At 44.4% G+C, this 14,602-nt stretch overlaps 2 protein-coding genes across 2 annotated transcripts in view; both read right to left on the reverse strand.

Annotated features, from left to right (window-relative positions):
• The window catches only part of LOC131261964 (AF4/FMR2 family member lilli-like), a 138,616-nt gene extending 138,236 nt beyond the window's left edge, over nucleotides 1-380 (reverse strand). The window contains exon 1 of the mRNA XM_058263845.1: nucleotides 254-380. The gene's annotated coding sequence lies outside the window, so the exon portion shown is untranslated. The remainder of the gene's footprint in view (nucleotides 1-253) is intronic.
• Nucleotides 381-1,941: 1,561 nt separating this feature from the next.
• LOC131262645 (ATP-dependent DNA helicase PIF1) lies at nucleotides 1,942-4,431 on the reverse strand. Its single transcript, XM_058264697.1, has 2 exons — nucleotides 3,387-4,431; nucleotides 1,942-3,313 (listed from the first exon to the last, which is right to left on the reverse strand). The coding sequence occupies exons 1-2, from the start codon at nucleotides 4,335-4,337 to the stop codon at nucleotides 2,243-2,245; spliced, it is 2,022 nt and encodes a 673-aa protein (XP_058120680.1). The 5' UTR covers nucleotides 4,338-4,431; the 3' UTR covers nucleotides 1,942-2,242.
• Between the last annotated feature and the right edge of the window lie 10,171 nt (nucleotides 4,432-14,602).

The following is a 14,602-nucleotide window of genomic DNA, read 5'->3' on the forward strand; positions in this document are numbered from 1 at the left end:
TATTCGCACGTCTGCTTGTGCTGTGAAAAAACGTCCCACAACCCCGCGCCCAGGACTCAAACAAGGCGAGACACACACGAGACACGCACGCTGCGCCAAACTTCCACACGGGAACACGGTGCGCGGCGCCTCGCGGATTTCGTTCTGCTGCTGCTGCTGCTGCTGCTTCTGCTGTTCTGGCGACGATGCACGTCGCACACAAACGCACACACGTACGCACGCGCTCGCGTAGCGCCTTCTCATTTGCACTCACGTTTACTAGCTCGCTCTCTCGCTCCCACTCTCACTCTCTCTCTCTCTACCGTGCTGTCTTTGCAGAACCGTCACGCTTGTGTCCACTGGACTAGCAAAACATGTCTGCACTCCGCCGTGGATTCGCAACAACTGCCGCAGTAGTGAACTGAAGGGAGCTGTAACTGTATAACTAGCTACTGTTGCTAGGTATCGATAATAAAAATACTAACTAGTTACTCAAAATATTACCAAGCAGGTACTTTCGTTACTAATATATTGCTCAATATTTAAAAAATTCAGAATATTTGATTTCCTAAAACATCGTTTGCACATCAAACATATATCCCGGTTGACTATTTTTCATATACTGCATAATTATTGCCGGTGAACCTATGCGTCGAGACGTTAGCTACAATTTACCCAGGGTACCTATGAGTCGGTTAGATAGCTACATTTAACCCAGAGTAACTGGCCGTAGAGTAGATAGCTACATTTAACCCAGAGTAACTGGCCGTCGTTGTTTCCGCTGGATGCAGTGTCTAAAATTGCCAAATCTCGCATAACTTGTTAGTTTCTGAACCGATTTTCACAATTGACCTCTCAAATGAAAGGTCTTGTGAAGGCAAACAACTTCATACAACAAAGATTCCATCTCGAAATGAGCTTTACGAAATAAACATTTGAATGGGACGAAGGTACAAATACCTTGGTTCGTATTTTCTGCTGAAATAACAAATTTGTTAATAACTTCATGATCGCTTAACCGATTTGCACATGTGACCCCTCAAATGAAAGGTCTTTTCAAAATAAACAACTTTGTACAACAATAGATCCATCCAAACTTTCAAGTTTTTGACAAAACTAATTGTGTGGAAAAGAGACAGCAGTCTACCAGGAACAAGGTTGATAAACCTCGATTACTGAAAAGCCAAAATCTGCCTATTTGTTAATAACTATTGATTCTTTAAACCGATTTTCACGATTGACCCCTTAAATGAATGGTCTTTTTAAGACGCGTACTTGTGCTGAAGGTAGATGTTTCCGTACTTTCTTGTTTTTGATAAAAACCACAGGTGGGAATGTGTTCGCCCGAGAGGGCGAAAAGGTAAATCAGGTCGATTGGCAATTTAGGTTAAAAAATCCAATTCTCGCATAACTTGTTAGTTCCTTGAACGATTTCTTCAAATGACCCCTCAATTGAAAGGTCTTTGCAAGACGCGTAATTTTGTCTCAGAATGGATTTGAATCGAAAGATTCGAATCCCTGTAGGAATTCAGTTTCCCCACCACTAGTGGTTAGCAGGCGCGAACGGTTGCTCTAGTGCGCGAGAAAAAGAAGGGTGCGACTGTGCGCACAACAAAACGGGACGACCAGTGTGATCACGGATCGGAACTGACAGCAGTGTTGCCTGAATGAGCAAAATATTCAATTACGACCAAGGTTAGCAGAGTACACTGCTATAAACACCTTGTCCACAATTAAAAAACGGCTGAAATAGAAATTTTTTAGTAATTTCCTAAGCTAGTTTCAACTATAAAAGCCGGGTTAGAGCAAAAAAATTATAAAAAATAAGAAAATTATCAATGGTTAGTGTTTTTAGCATTTCCTAGCCATTAGCCCACTTCTCGCATAGTGTGACGATAATTCTACTAGGAAAAAAACAATATGAATAAACAAAACAAAAAAAAATTGAAATAAGTTGTTTGTATGAGTATATTATTACATTCATTTATTTTATCTGTTATTTACGTACTCAGTTTAATGACAAAAAAGCACTCAAATATAGTCCTAGTTTTAGTGGTGTCAACTTAATGCCTAACAATTTGATCTATTAAACGAGCCGTACACTAGAATACTCTGAGGATAATTCACATCCATCCGGCCTGCGCGTATCACTTATCCAGGGCAGTTATCAGAAATGAATATGAAAAGGTGATTGAACTTAATAGTATTAGATTTTCGAGGGAAAGATTGCCACTAAATGAGAATAATAAATGCTACCGCATTATCACTTGATCGTCATAAGAGGTTTGCTCATGACCGCCTTCGATAATCCCATTGCCGATAGAGATTTTTTAAGATTCGGACCCTTCTGGCCAGCTTTCGGTTTCACGGCGACCGGCATCATAAGATTTTCGTTGGCGATCTGTCTCCGCAAGTTCCGATAGTACTCGAGCACTTTGGGGTTTGCCCAGACTTGCTTCAGATCGAAGTCCAGCACCCTGATACTGTCGAGACTTTGGGCCCGGCTGAGCGCCACGTACGCCTGCCCGGCTTCGAAAACTTTCGCCAGTGAGAGTTCAACGCAGTCCAAGGTGAGGCCTTGCGATTTGTGGATGGAAAACGCCCAGGCCAGCTTCAGGGGAAGCTGCGTACGTGTAAGCACCATACCGGAGGCCGTCTTAACCGACCACTTCTCGCTGCGTACGACTAGTTCGCGGCGCTTGAATTTGACTAGTGGTAGTCCCTGGACAAAATTCATCACAACCCCCCGGGCGCCATTTACCAGACCCTCGGCAATGTTGTAGTTCTTCAGCAGCATCACCTGGGCGCCTATTTTCAGCGTCAGCTTGGCGGGTGCCTGCACCGCTTGGTCGAGCTGCTTCGCGCTGTACGGATCGCTGTCCTTGGCCTCGAACGTTTTCGCCTCGCTCTGGATCGCCTCCAGCTTGGCCCGGTTGATCGCGTCCACTTCGCTGGTGTGGGAACAGAGCTGCGTGGCCAGAATGCCCTCGGTTTCGATGCGCTGTGAGGCCGTTTTTTGCAGTCGCGCCGTTATTTCGTTCGTAACGCGTCCAATACGGATGCTGTTGAGAATGCCAACAAACTCTTGGTCTTTCTGTCGATGGACTATCGTTAGCTCGTACGAAGCCTGGATGCACTCTTGCCACACTTTCGACTCAAAGCAGAAACGAACCCGAGGACCGACGTCGTTATCCTGCGAGTACTGACCCGGCTTTGGACGGTTTTCTTGGCGATCGACGGGAGGAAGCTGGAAGAAATCACCACACAGTATCAGCTGGATGCCCCCGAAGGGTTTGTCGTTTTTGCGAATATACCGTGCAACGGCTTCGATTTTCTAGAACGAATAGAACGGCACAAAACAAATCTATTAGAAAAAAGTCCAATAACAACTGGATAGCTCGACTTACCTCGAAGAAATCTGCGTCCACCATCGAAATTTCATCTATAATCAGTCTTTTACACTTACGCCATATCTGGGCCGTGTTCGCACGGGACGCTTTCTCGAAGCAGTTCTGCAACGCTGCCTCGCCGCTCCCAATTCCGGCGAACGAATGCAGTGTCGTACCCCCGATCAAACATGCGGCCACTCCGGTAGAAGCCGTAGCTACCGTTCCATCGGGTGGTAGGGTGGCAATGATCTTTCTTAGCAGGAAACTCTTGCCCGTACCCGCGGAACCGGTGAAGAAGACGCTTCGACCCGTTTGACACGCGTCAAGGATACGTTTCTGCTGTTCATTGAGTTTCTGTTCGGTCATTTCTGCGGAGCTATCTTCGTACGAAGAATACAGTTTCTTTGCCGCCGGACGATCGTTTGCAGAGTCGCCCGATAATCGTTTGCGCTTTAATGGTGGCGACGGTGTCGTTACCGAGCCTGTGCCGAGCGCAAGCTTTCGGGCCTTCACCAGTTCATTTGTCGTAACGGGACTGATATCATCAAACTGGTTGATCGGTTTTCCGGCCAACATCTTCGCGCGGGACTTTTTCAATAGTTCCTCCTTGCTTGGCGGTGCCCCGCCGTTGCCACCATTTCCGTTTGTTACCTTGACGTAAATTACCTTCAAAAACTGAGCAAGCGGACCGGGTGGGGCGTTTGAAAGGAACAAAGTGCACTTTTCGTCGTTAAATTTGACGCTCGCTTTTCCTTCGACCATGAACTTGGAATGCACGGTGAAGCTCCGGAGTTTCAACTGCATCGGATGATGCTTTTCAGCGGTGATTTCGAGGAACATTTCCTTCAACGCGTTGCGGGTTAGTCGTAGCGTCGCTTGTTTGTTGGCGAACTTACGCATCGTTGTACCTTGCGAATTGTTCCACTCGATGTTGACCGCACAGGTGAGAGACGCGTCGTTTGGATCCATTGTGTAATTTGTTCGGTTATTCAGCCGCGGGAGATGATTAGAAGGATTAAATAGACCGCACGAAAAATGCACGATGGTCGTCCCGCGGTTGGTTGTTTTCCCTCCAAAGTTTTTGAAAGTTGGCAGCAAATATCAATATGACATGTGTCATGTATGAGCCGATTGGCCAAGATAATTAATGCAGAGTGAAGACCGGGGTCTCATTTTCGCCTTTATTTCTAAAACTAAAAATTGAAGAGACATACCGTCAAAAGACCCTTCATTTAAGAGACCCAAAGGCATTTAAAATAAGCCAAGGCACTAAAAATTTATTTTCAAACGAGCTATTTCTCTCAATATTTCAAATTTTGACCAAGGTTTTTGAAGCTTGTTGATGCCAAGCTGTGCTGCAGCTTCGTTCTAGTGGTAGGTAAATGAACCCATAAATCCGAATCCCAATCCATCAAACAATCGTGAGATGATGTAAACCAATAAAATCAAATATAAATGTAAATCAGGTCCTATTCACATTCATTGCCACTCTCAATCCAACATGTCAATAATCATGTCAACATTTTCAATACAACAACTCAATCCAACATGTCCAATCCATTCTAATCCAGTGTTCGTTTTGATTAAATAATAATCAATCACATTACATGTCTTATTCGACTCACCTCGTATCTGAAGTGAGTCACATTGAATCAAATCTTATTCAAATCCCAAACGAATCAAATCTTTAGAATTCGTCTAGGGATCGGATCTTCAGGTTTTATGTATCCCCATTCTGCCAACACTAGTTCGTGCATCAGTTTTGTTTCGGCAGCGCACTGCGTTGGACGTCTCAGGAGCAACCCTACGTTGATCGCTGAGGTGCACATCCCGCGAAAGATCGTGTAGTCGCAGTTTCACTTGTGCTTTCGAACGAGACTGTAGTGCGAAGCATGTTCCATCGCCAATCCGTTCATTGCCGCTGATTGCCCGCTGGAAAGAGTCCGTGGTTAAATTGGTTTGCTTTTGCGAACGGGGAGCTTTCGTAGCCCCCACGGGGCTTCAAGTGAGAGCAGCGGTCAAGATTAACAAATAAAAATAAACCAGTGCAACAGTTGGCCACAGCCGCCTTCGCTGGGCAGTGCAAACTACTTCGCCATTTCTGCGATCCGGTGTTAAACGGCGTGCGTTGTGTTGATTTTTGTTATATTTTTTCCAACCATGGATTGGATCCAGCGCAGCAGGAGGAGAATTTGACGATACGAATGCGAAAAAGATACGCAAAAGAAGTGCGATCAAACGGCGTTGCTGATAAGTTTGGTTTTTTTACGACAATTAATCATCATAGCAGTGCCCGAAGGAGAGAGAGTGAGTAATAGTTTGATTCTAGGCTTGCCTGTGTATTGCATAAGAAAAGAAATTTCATCATCCTTGTGCTCCCATGTGCGCTACAAAGATTTGTTCGTCAAAAAAGTTTTCAAAGTGACCGGCAAGGATTAACAGTAGTAACAGTAGGCATTGGTGTCCATGTGAAGTGTGAACAAGTATAAAGTGAATCGTTTTAACGGAAGCTACATAAAATTACCATCAAATACAACTGCCAGTGCCTTCGAACCGAAATCAAAAGGGTTAAGTTTCGAATTCTTAGCGTCAAAGAAGAATTTACTCTTACGCCCGTAATATCATCGCCTTTTGCTGTGAAGCTAATAAAAGGAATACAGTGGTGTGCCGGTACTTCGCAGAAAAGAAGCGAGCGAAAATCGAATCTGGTAAGTGTTTATCATCCCGATTTCCTTCCATTAAGCAATCAATTCGAAGAACTCGAGTAAATTACGCAATACTTTTCTTCATTTACATCCCGAACAAGGGCGTAACAAAGCATGCGATGCCAAGGTCATCATAGTCGATTGCAAAGTACGTTTTGCAAATGCATTTCTCAAATTCTTGACCGCACGTTTTGCGCATTCATTGCCACAAAACCGTTATATCCCATTTAATAATTGATGGTTGAAATGAAACCCCTTTTTCTGTCCAACAACAACCCGCGCGTTGGGGTAGGATCATGCAAATTGACTGCAGTTCTTTGACGATTCTGACCTTCCCAGCGAGGTTGCCATGGAAACTGGACGCATCCTTTTCATCTTCGTCATCATCGCCGTCATCTGTAACTGTCCGTCCGCCTGTCGATCGTTAAGAATGATCTCGTGGCCGACGGTCATAATTTATTGAATCGGGTTTCCCATTGCCAGCACTAATGATCGTGGACATTATTAATGATGCTTTATCACGGGTCGTGTACAAATGCAAAGCAATGGTAGAAGCATAAATTACTTCGAGTTACGAAGGCGGCATCGAATTATGCCGATTGTAGAAGAATAGTTTTGCAAATTTGTGTTGCCTGTTGCGTTGGTCAGTTTCAAGGTTGAATTTAGTTAAAAGTTCCCAAGAAGTTCACTGAAATTTTTCATTTTCTTATTGATTTAAATGTAAGACATCAAGAGGTTCGGAACGGTTTCGAATTCGCATCAAAATGAATCTTGAATCACCTTGAATATTTCTAAGGCTTCTGTTCTTGGCGCGTATCGTTGTCATTGCTTGCAGTCACCGTATTCAGCAACCGCAACAATTCGTCCAGAAACGTTGCTGGCCCTCGGATAAACTGCTTAAAAAGCCCGTTTTGGGGTGGGTAGTTGCTATTGGGATCGAATCCCCGCCCCTTGCACACTCGTTCACGTGGCAATCCGCCCTGCAAAAGTCCGCTAAAAATTTCTGGTCCAACCGGTCGGCAACATTATCGCGCTGCCACTTCATCTGTCAATCAAGGATCGCGATAATGATAGACTAATAATGACGTCGATGGTCCCGGCGGCTTAACTCCTCCAGTGCGTCGGCTTAGCTCCCGGAGGTTTTGTTTCACGAGTTCGTCTCGCTTCTTTTTTTTGTACCTCGATTTACGATTTTGTGCAAACACGTTTTAGTTAAGTTAAGTTAAGAGAAAAAAGAAACAGGAAACCGTCGTCACTGCGTGTGTGGGCGCGAATTACAGATGTCCTCTCCCACCTCTGAGAGGGTAGGGGGGAAGTTGCTACCTACGCCTACCGGAGATCGTCTGTTGCGATTTCTAGCCCAGAACTCTAGCTCTTGTTCTCCAACGGCAGATATGGCCCAATACTCAAGTAAAATCGAAATAAAGTTTCCATTTCGTGTCATTAAATGGTTTTCTAAAAACATTAACGTTATTAGAAAATCTTCTTTTCTTCTAAAAACATGGCGATTAGTCATCGATTGAGTTCTTTTATGCCACAAAAAAGCAATGTCAAGAAAAAGGTCTTCCCTTCAGGGGTTGCAACATGATTTTAGGTTTGCAAAAACCAAACTCATTCCAATCCACAAAAAAAAAACGACACACAAAGTGCAGACCAACCGGATTCGTCCGTGAAAACATTTCTTTCGCCTTGCCTTACGTCCGTTGGCCCGTTTCCACCGGACTTTCGGTGTACGTGTGTGTTTGTGTGTGCGAGCTTTTCCTTTTCTTGTGCTGAATTTAGTTTTGCTTTTGCCTTCCAGCGCGCGCGGTTGGCAAGGGAGCAAGATAGCCTCGCGGTCGGTCACTGGCGAGAACAACATCGACCGACGCCGAGAAGAGACATCGACGGTGGCAACAGGAACGAACCCCGCGGCCGGAACCGGCTCGATCAAAATCACCGTCGCAACTCTCTCAGCCACCGTGTCCGCCGCGGTGTTGTTCCCTCCCCGCCCCGGGTGCGTTGAACCTGGATTTTCTTCTTTCGCCAGAATTTTTGCTGCCCGATAAAAGGCGTCCCGCGCTTGTATCAAGAAAAAACCACAGCCCTTCCCTTCTCAGCGTTCGTCACCAGTTTTCGCTACCGTTTAACCCTCTCGTGCGGGGCCGAAGAACTTGTGGACCGAATTGTTTCAAGGTTGGGACGAATTCAGTTTGGGTTGTTGCGCGCCCGAACTCGAAACCATCCCACTCACTGAGAGTGTGTTTTTTCTTTTCTTTTTTTGTTTGTTTCGCGAAACCATCGGACGGACGGACGCGAGATTACGGCCTGCCGGCATGCCGGCCATTTGATCGTGTTACGGTGTTGTGAAATGGACTTCGTTGCTGCCGCTTGTGGAATTGGTCTGTAAATTAAGACCATGCGATCGGTTGGGGGCCCAGCTCTTCCTGTTTAAAATCCTCGGTTCAGGGAACTTTCTCTCTCTTCAGCCGCCAGTTCTGGAGTTTTTCCTATGCTTGGCTTTATTTCTTTTTTTTTCTTTCAACCGACAACTAAATCTTGGAAAGAACAAACCCAGAACCACATCCATTCGGTTCAGTTCCGAAGACGCTTGTTGCCGGTTACTAAAAACAGCTATAAAAATTGGTACCAGCTGGTTGAACGATCGTGAGCGAATAAAAGAAAAGCGAACAAACAGATTGAACAAGAGGAAAATTGCCACCGAATGGCATGGCAAGCAAGCAAAGCATTGCGCTCTGATTAGAGGCAAGTCTCTGCTTCCTCCGCCTTCCTTGTGGTAAATTTTCCCATCGGTTACATCATTACTGTTTTATTTATTTATTGCTTATGTTGGCCCATGTTTTTTTTTTGCTGCGGTGTTGGCTAAATTTGGGCACATTTTGGCTTTTGCTAGTTAGGCTATGATTAATGCTCGTTTCGTTGCTCATTTAGGGCGGCTTTCCCACTCTAGATTGCAAGACAAAATTGTTTATTGTAATAAAATGGCCAAATTGTCTAATTTGTAATTTAAAACAGGTACTGTTTGATTTGCTAACTTTTTTAGATTTGTTCTGTTTAATAGGTTCAAAATAGTATGGTTTCGGGTATTAAATAATGTTGATTTTATGTTACGATTTATGTAGATCTCTGATACAAATGGTTGTTAGTAGGAAAGCGACATTTAAAAAAAAAAATTTTACAACCAAAGAGTACGGGAGGACAATTTTTCATACACATAAAAAGGTTGCTTGTAATTCTGGGAAGGTAAATATGTTTACTCGTTTTAAAAGTAACATACTTTTTGGATTTCATATCGGAGAAAATAATGAAACTTACAAAAAAAAAAAAACTGTGTGATACGGTATAAGATGTTCCCGGAAAAGCTTCTCGATAAAAAGCATAACTTCTATCGCCGAAAAGATAAGGTGAAGCCTTCTTCCACTGACTTTGCGTGGAGTAGCGATCTCGGGGTCAATGCACCTGTGCTCGGGTGGCATAACTGCACCACCATCACCACTATCTCTTTTCTCCCGGTTTATCATCCCAAACATGCCACGGCGGCTTGGTGCAAACGAGTTAGTTCCTGGAACCAGCCGTGCACCACCGGGCTGTGGTTTTTCACAACGCGATCCAAACACTAAAATGAAAACGAGAAGAAACAGGGCAAAGTCCCCCCCTCCCTCAATGCCTCCTATATTCCCATAGGAAAGCAGCATCTCCTTGGGGTAAGGTAAGGGTTTTTCTTCCTTCCCTCCCTCGCCTTCCCCACCGCCTTTCGCGCGGAAGGGTTGAACTCTCAATTTTCCAAATTCGATAATTACGACAATCAGCCGGCAAGTCAAGCGCCGAGCGCGCTGAGGAGTAGCTGTTCCCCGTGGCGGTGGTGCGTCTGCAGCCGGTGTTGTTGGTCGTGTCCGGGCGTGTTGTTGTTGTTGGGTCGGCCAGCGCTCGAGAGCGCGGTTCCGGAATTTCGCCCCTAATGATGATCACACTCCCTCTTGCGCGCTGGATTTGCGTTGCGTTGCCAAGCCGCCCTGATGTTGCTGCGATGCTGCGTCTGCTACGCTATGCTGTACGCAAGCTGTTTGCGTATTGCATAGTCCCGCAAAGATACCGTTCGTCTTTTGCGTGCGCTGCTGCGGTGCTGAGATCGTGCGCGCTCCGATGGGAAAGGAAGGAAACTTTGATCTAAGGCTTGGAAAAATACTAACACTAAGTTGTGGTCGAAATGCGAAATGGTCAAATCTTGATCATAAAAATTGGGAACAGTTTACACGTTTATTTATTCTCAAACTGTTTCCCATGAAAACAGCATATCATCAGTCTTTCGTAAAGAAACATAATAAATACGTTAAGCCAAACCGTGGCGTAGAATAAAAAGCTTTCTAATGATTAAAAAAATAGAAAACTAGCTAATGAAAAACTATAGTTTTTAAACAAAACATAAATTTAGCTTCAATACGTTAAACAATATAGTAAAATAATCCTGTTTACCATTTAGTTGATTACCAACCCATTGTGCAACACTCTTTTCCTACCTCAAAGAATTGTGTTGGGGGGAAAACAAATTTCCACGAGTGATGGGGATGAGGTTTGGTAGGAGCGGAGGCTGCCAACCACAAGGTCGTTTTGACGATGCGTAAAACGAGCTCGCGACTGTGGCCGTGTTTCTTACTACCCCTCTCTCTCTTTCCCTTTCTGGTTGTATTTTTTACCACTGCCTTCTTCTGTTTTCATCTCGATGCTGGTGTTAAACCTGCCTGCTTGAGTATTGAAAGCTTCGGTTTGGGGTTCGATGCTTGCTGCAGCAGCATAATCTTTTCCCCAGCGGGGGAGGGGAACGATTGGAGGCGGAAAGTGGTAAACGTTTTGCCCGCCGAATGGTGCACTTGGTTGGCACTTGTATGGCTGTAGCTACCCTGAACGTTTGTGTGTGTGTGTTGTTTAACTGGATGTAAGATTAGTTGTTTTGAACACTAATAATCGCTCGGAACAGGTTCGTAGCGAGACGAAATCAAACACTTAAGGTGTGCTTTGCAAAAACCTCCCACCCACGAAATCATGTAGTTTTTTCCACGTTTTGGTCCGAACATCCAGCTGTCTGTGCATTAACAACTTCCGGTGCGAGTAAATATTGATAAGTATGAGCAGTATCGTTGTGTGTTTTTGTTTCATCGCCGGAAGAAAACACCTACGAAATCGATCGGTAAATGCTAATTGACTGATAACACGTTTGAGGGTTGTTTTTTGGGATTGGCTGCAAACACCATTTGCACAACTTTATGGTATACTTCAGTTGTACATGACAGGGGTTTGTGCTACAGATGTATATAGGAACTTTTATTGTTTAACTATTAACGTTTGTATTGCCCTTTTCAAATACTGAACTAATTTTTGTGTAAGATTACTCTATTTCACATTACAATGTTGAAAATCGTATGAAATGATTACAGAAGTTAATTTTTGTGATCAAATGAATTGGATCCCTTATTAAATAAGATTGGGATAGATGTTACATTTTACAAAAATCAACTTCAAGAGCCTTTTTAAATATCCTTGTCAGTATGTCATGTTTCAATTTGTTGTTACTAGTTTGAATTGCAATGCAAAACGTCCTACCGTCCTGGCGAAACCCACGCCGTGTTTCGATCGCAATTATAATTAAAGGTTAATACAATTCAAAACAGGCTCATCTTGGCGCTTGTAAAGATAATTGGCGGTTGACAATTGCACGCAGAGACAACCGGCAAGATGTCTACAAGGTGAAGTTCCCGGTACGTACATCGACACGGGGGCGGCGTCTACAGTACCGACAAACCCGACGGTTAACGATGGATAATTAAACCGTAATATTTTTTCCTCGCACCAGTAAAATAGTCGTTCCGATGTGGATGTGCACCCTCCTCCCCTTTCTTGCTACAATATTTATCCCCGGAGTCCTCCGAGTGCAATTACGAATTAAATCACACCTTTTGCAGCACGCGTTGGTATGTGGTTTTATTAAATTTGTTTTACGTGCTTAAGGGGCTTAAGGACGGCGCCTATTTATGGGATTTTTTCCGTCGCCCCAGGAGTGTGCGACCTTTATGCGAAAACGCCCTTGCTCTAACACGAACGTAAATACTTCAAAATAAAATCCTTTCTCATATCGTGAGCTTTCTTTTTAACTGCTTATATTACGGACTCTAAATCATCTTATCGTTGTGAGATTCTCATTTTATGTACGTTTATCTGATTTCATTTATCATCGAAATCATCTAAACTTTCTGATTTCTTCAAAACTTCGTTATATAAAATTGAAGAAATTTGTAAATATCCTAATTAATGCACGAAGAGACATTTTTTAAACAAAACATGTTTGCCTGATTAGTAGAGACAAAGAAAAAAACTAATAGGAGCTGCTTCGAACCAAGAATTTCGATAGGATCTTCCTTCATTAGGAAAGTTGCGAAATCTACCCAAAATTGTGTCATCTCTGCACGAAATGAGATAATTCGGCGATAAATAAGGAAGCACAACAATGCGAACAAATCGCAACAGGTGAAATGTGGTGAAAAATTTGCCGATCACTATCTCAACCTTCTCCGGCAGCTCGTTTGCCATTTTCTGCCAGCGGAAGTGTCAACTCATCTCGACCTTCCCGCGAACTCCATTCTCGAGAGCCGTTAGAATATTTCGGGTTTGATTTATATCTTCGTATCCAGCCGGGGCGGGCTTGAAGGTTTATCGATAGCGATCGATAGCGGGAAGAATCGACCGTCACGCTTTCCCCACCCAATTACCGTGACCATTCCCCGATCTCCCTATCCCGATTATTTCACTTCTTTCTATCTTTGGTTTCAACTAGAAACGGCCTCGCATCGAAAATGGCGTCACCTTGAACATCTTCCTCGCTCTCGGGTTCGCCCTGCATTTTATCACCGATCGACTCATTAATCTTCGTGTTGTTTTGGTCTTTTGTTGTTTGTTGTGCTTTTTTTATGGTGCGAAATCATCTTCTGTTATCATGTTCTTGGTTTTATGTCTTCGCGTCTTTCCAGCTTTTTGTGACCGGAGAAAGGTCTCGCTACCGCTGTCGGTGGATGGTTTATTAAGATTTCCGGAAGAAGGTGTTCCGCACACTTCGCCCAACCCCCTGCCCCTCTTCTTGGTTTATGAAAGAACAAAACCAAATCTCTTCATATTCTCATGGTAAAAGCGGGGTGTTGTCCCGTTAGGTAGAGTCGCTAACGGACGCGACAGGGTCGAAAAAAAAGAAGGTTAATTTTCCCACGTGACGCGGAAAGAATGAATGCCTTCGGTATCAGAATTTTTACCTTTTTGCCGCATTGGTTTTTTTAGTTAATGTTTTTGTTACCGATCGGGGACCCTAGCTTTCCGATGCGAATCGACAGTTTTAATCGATTAAAATTTATGTTTTGCAAGATTATTGATGTTTTTATCGAATATTCTCGCGTTGGCCGTTCTTTAGTTAAGTTCTCGCGGAAGACGTCTCAAAAAATGCAAATATTCTTAACACCCCTTTTTTGTTCGTGCCGTAAATCCGGATGAAATTATGATGATTTTTTTTGCTGTTGGTTTAGTTTCTCCGGTGCCAATGATTTAGCTCCCTCTCCCTCTCTCCTGCCCACCCCTTGAGGTCGGTTGAAGGTGTCCAGGGTTCGCGTCTTCCGGGGCCGCCAGAGTTGGAACCGTCGCAACCTTCGTGCACGACTCACGCGCCCGAAATCACCGTTAGCTCTCCAGCGTCGGTCCGACCTCTGCGGCGTTGTTGTTGTTGTTATGCTGCGTCAGCCGCCAGCCCCCCTTCCTACCCATCGTTGCCCTTCGATCGTCTGTGTGATCGCGCATAATCGCGCCCTCCCGATGGCTAACGGTAGGGTATTTGTTCGGCATGACCGGGAACATCGGGTTCGCAGCGAGCTGGAGGGGAGGGGGAGGAAGAAAAGGGAGCACACCGCAGCCGGTCACGTTCATATTTTTTAAGGGCTTACGGATACCCCTCTCTCTCTCCCTTCTTTCGCCAACCTTTCTCCTTGTACATTCCACCGCTTTTCTTCGCTCATCACGCTCCGGAGTGGACCTTGGGTGGTTTTGCAAAAGGGCCGGTGGGCCTGCTGCCCGGGGTTGGTTACGGCTGCACCGAGGGAAAATGAAAGGGGTACAAGATGGTTCCATTGGGTGGGCTGGTGGGCTGTCTGTGGAAGGCGCCGGTGAAGGTGAAGATTAATTCTACCCGAAACGAACGGCACGGGGACAGGAAAGGAAACAAATTATTCCGTAGCAGAACCCGTTGACCACATTCGTTGCTGGTGAAAACACTGCGCGGAAATGATTTTATTTGGGACATCGTTACAATATGCAGTTTGTGTTTGTCTTACTAACTGTGGTTTTCCTAAATGACTGAGAATGGTTCTCATCGTTTATTTGGGGTAATTTCTCAGATTACGGCGGAAGAAATGTTTCTCAATTATTTTTTCCTGCTTCATTCCAAAGAAATCTATTGGGAATAAGTAGTTTAATTTTAATCTTTTTCAGTAGGATTAAAAC

Source organism: Anopheles coustani, chromosome 2 (genome assembly GCF_943734705.1).
Source record: "Anopheles coustani chromosome 2, idAnoCousDA_361_x.2, whole genome shotgun sequence".
NCBI classification, from domain to species: Eukaryota; Metazoa; Arthropoda; class Insecta; order Diptera; family Culicidae; genus Anopheles; species Anopheles coustani.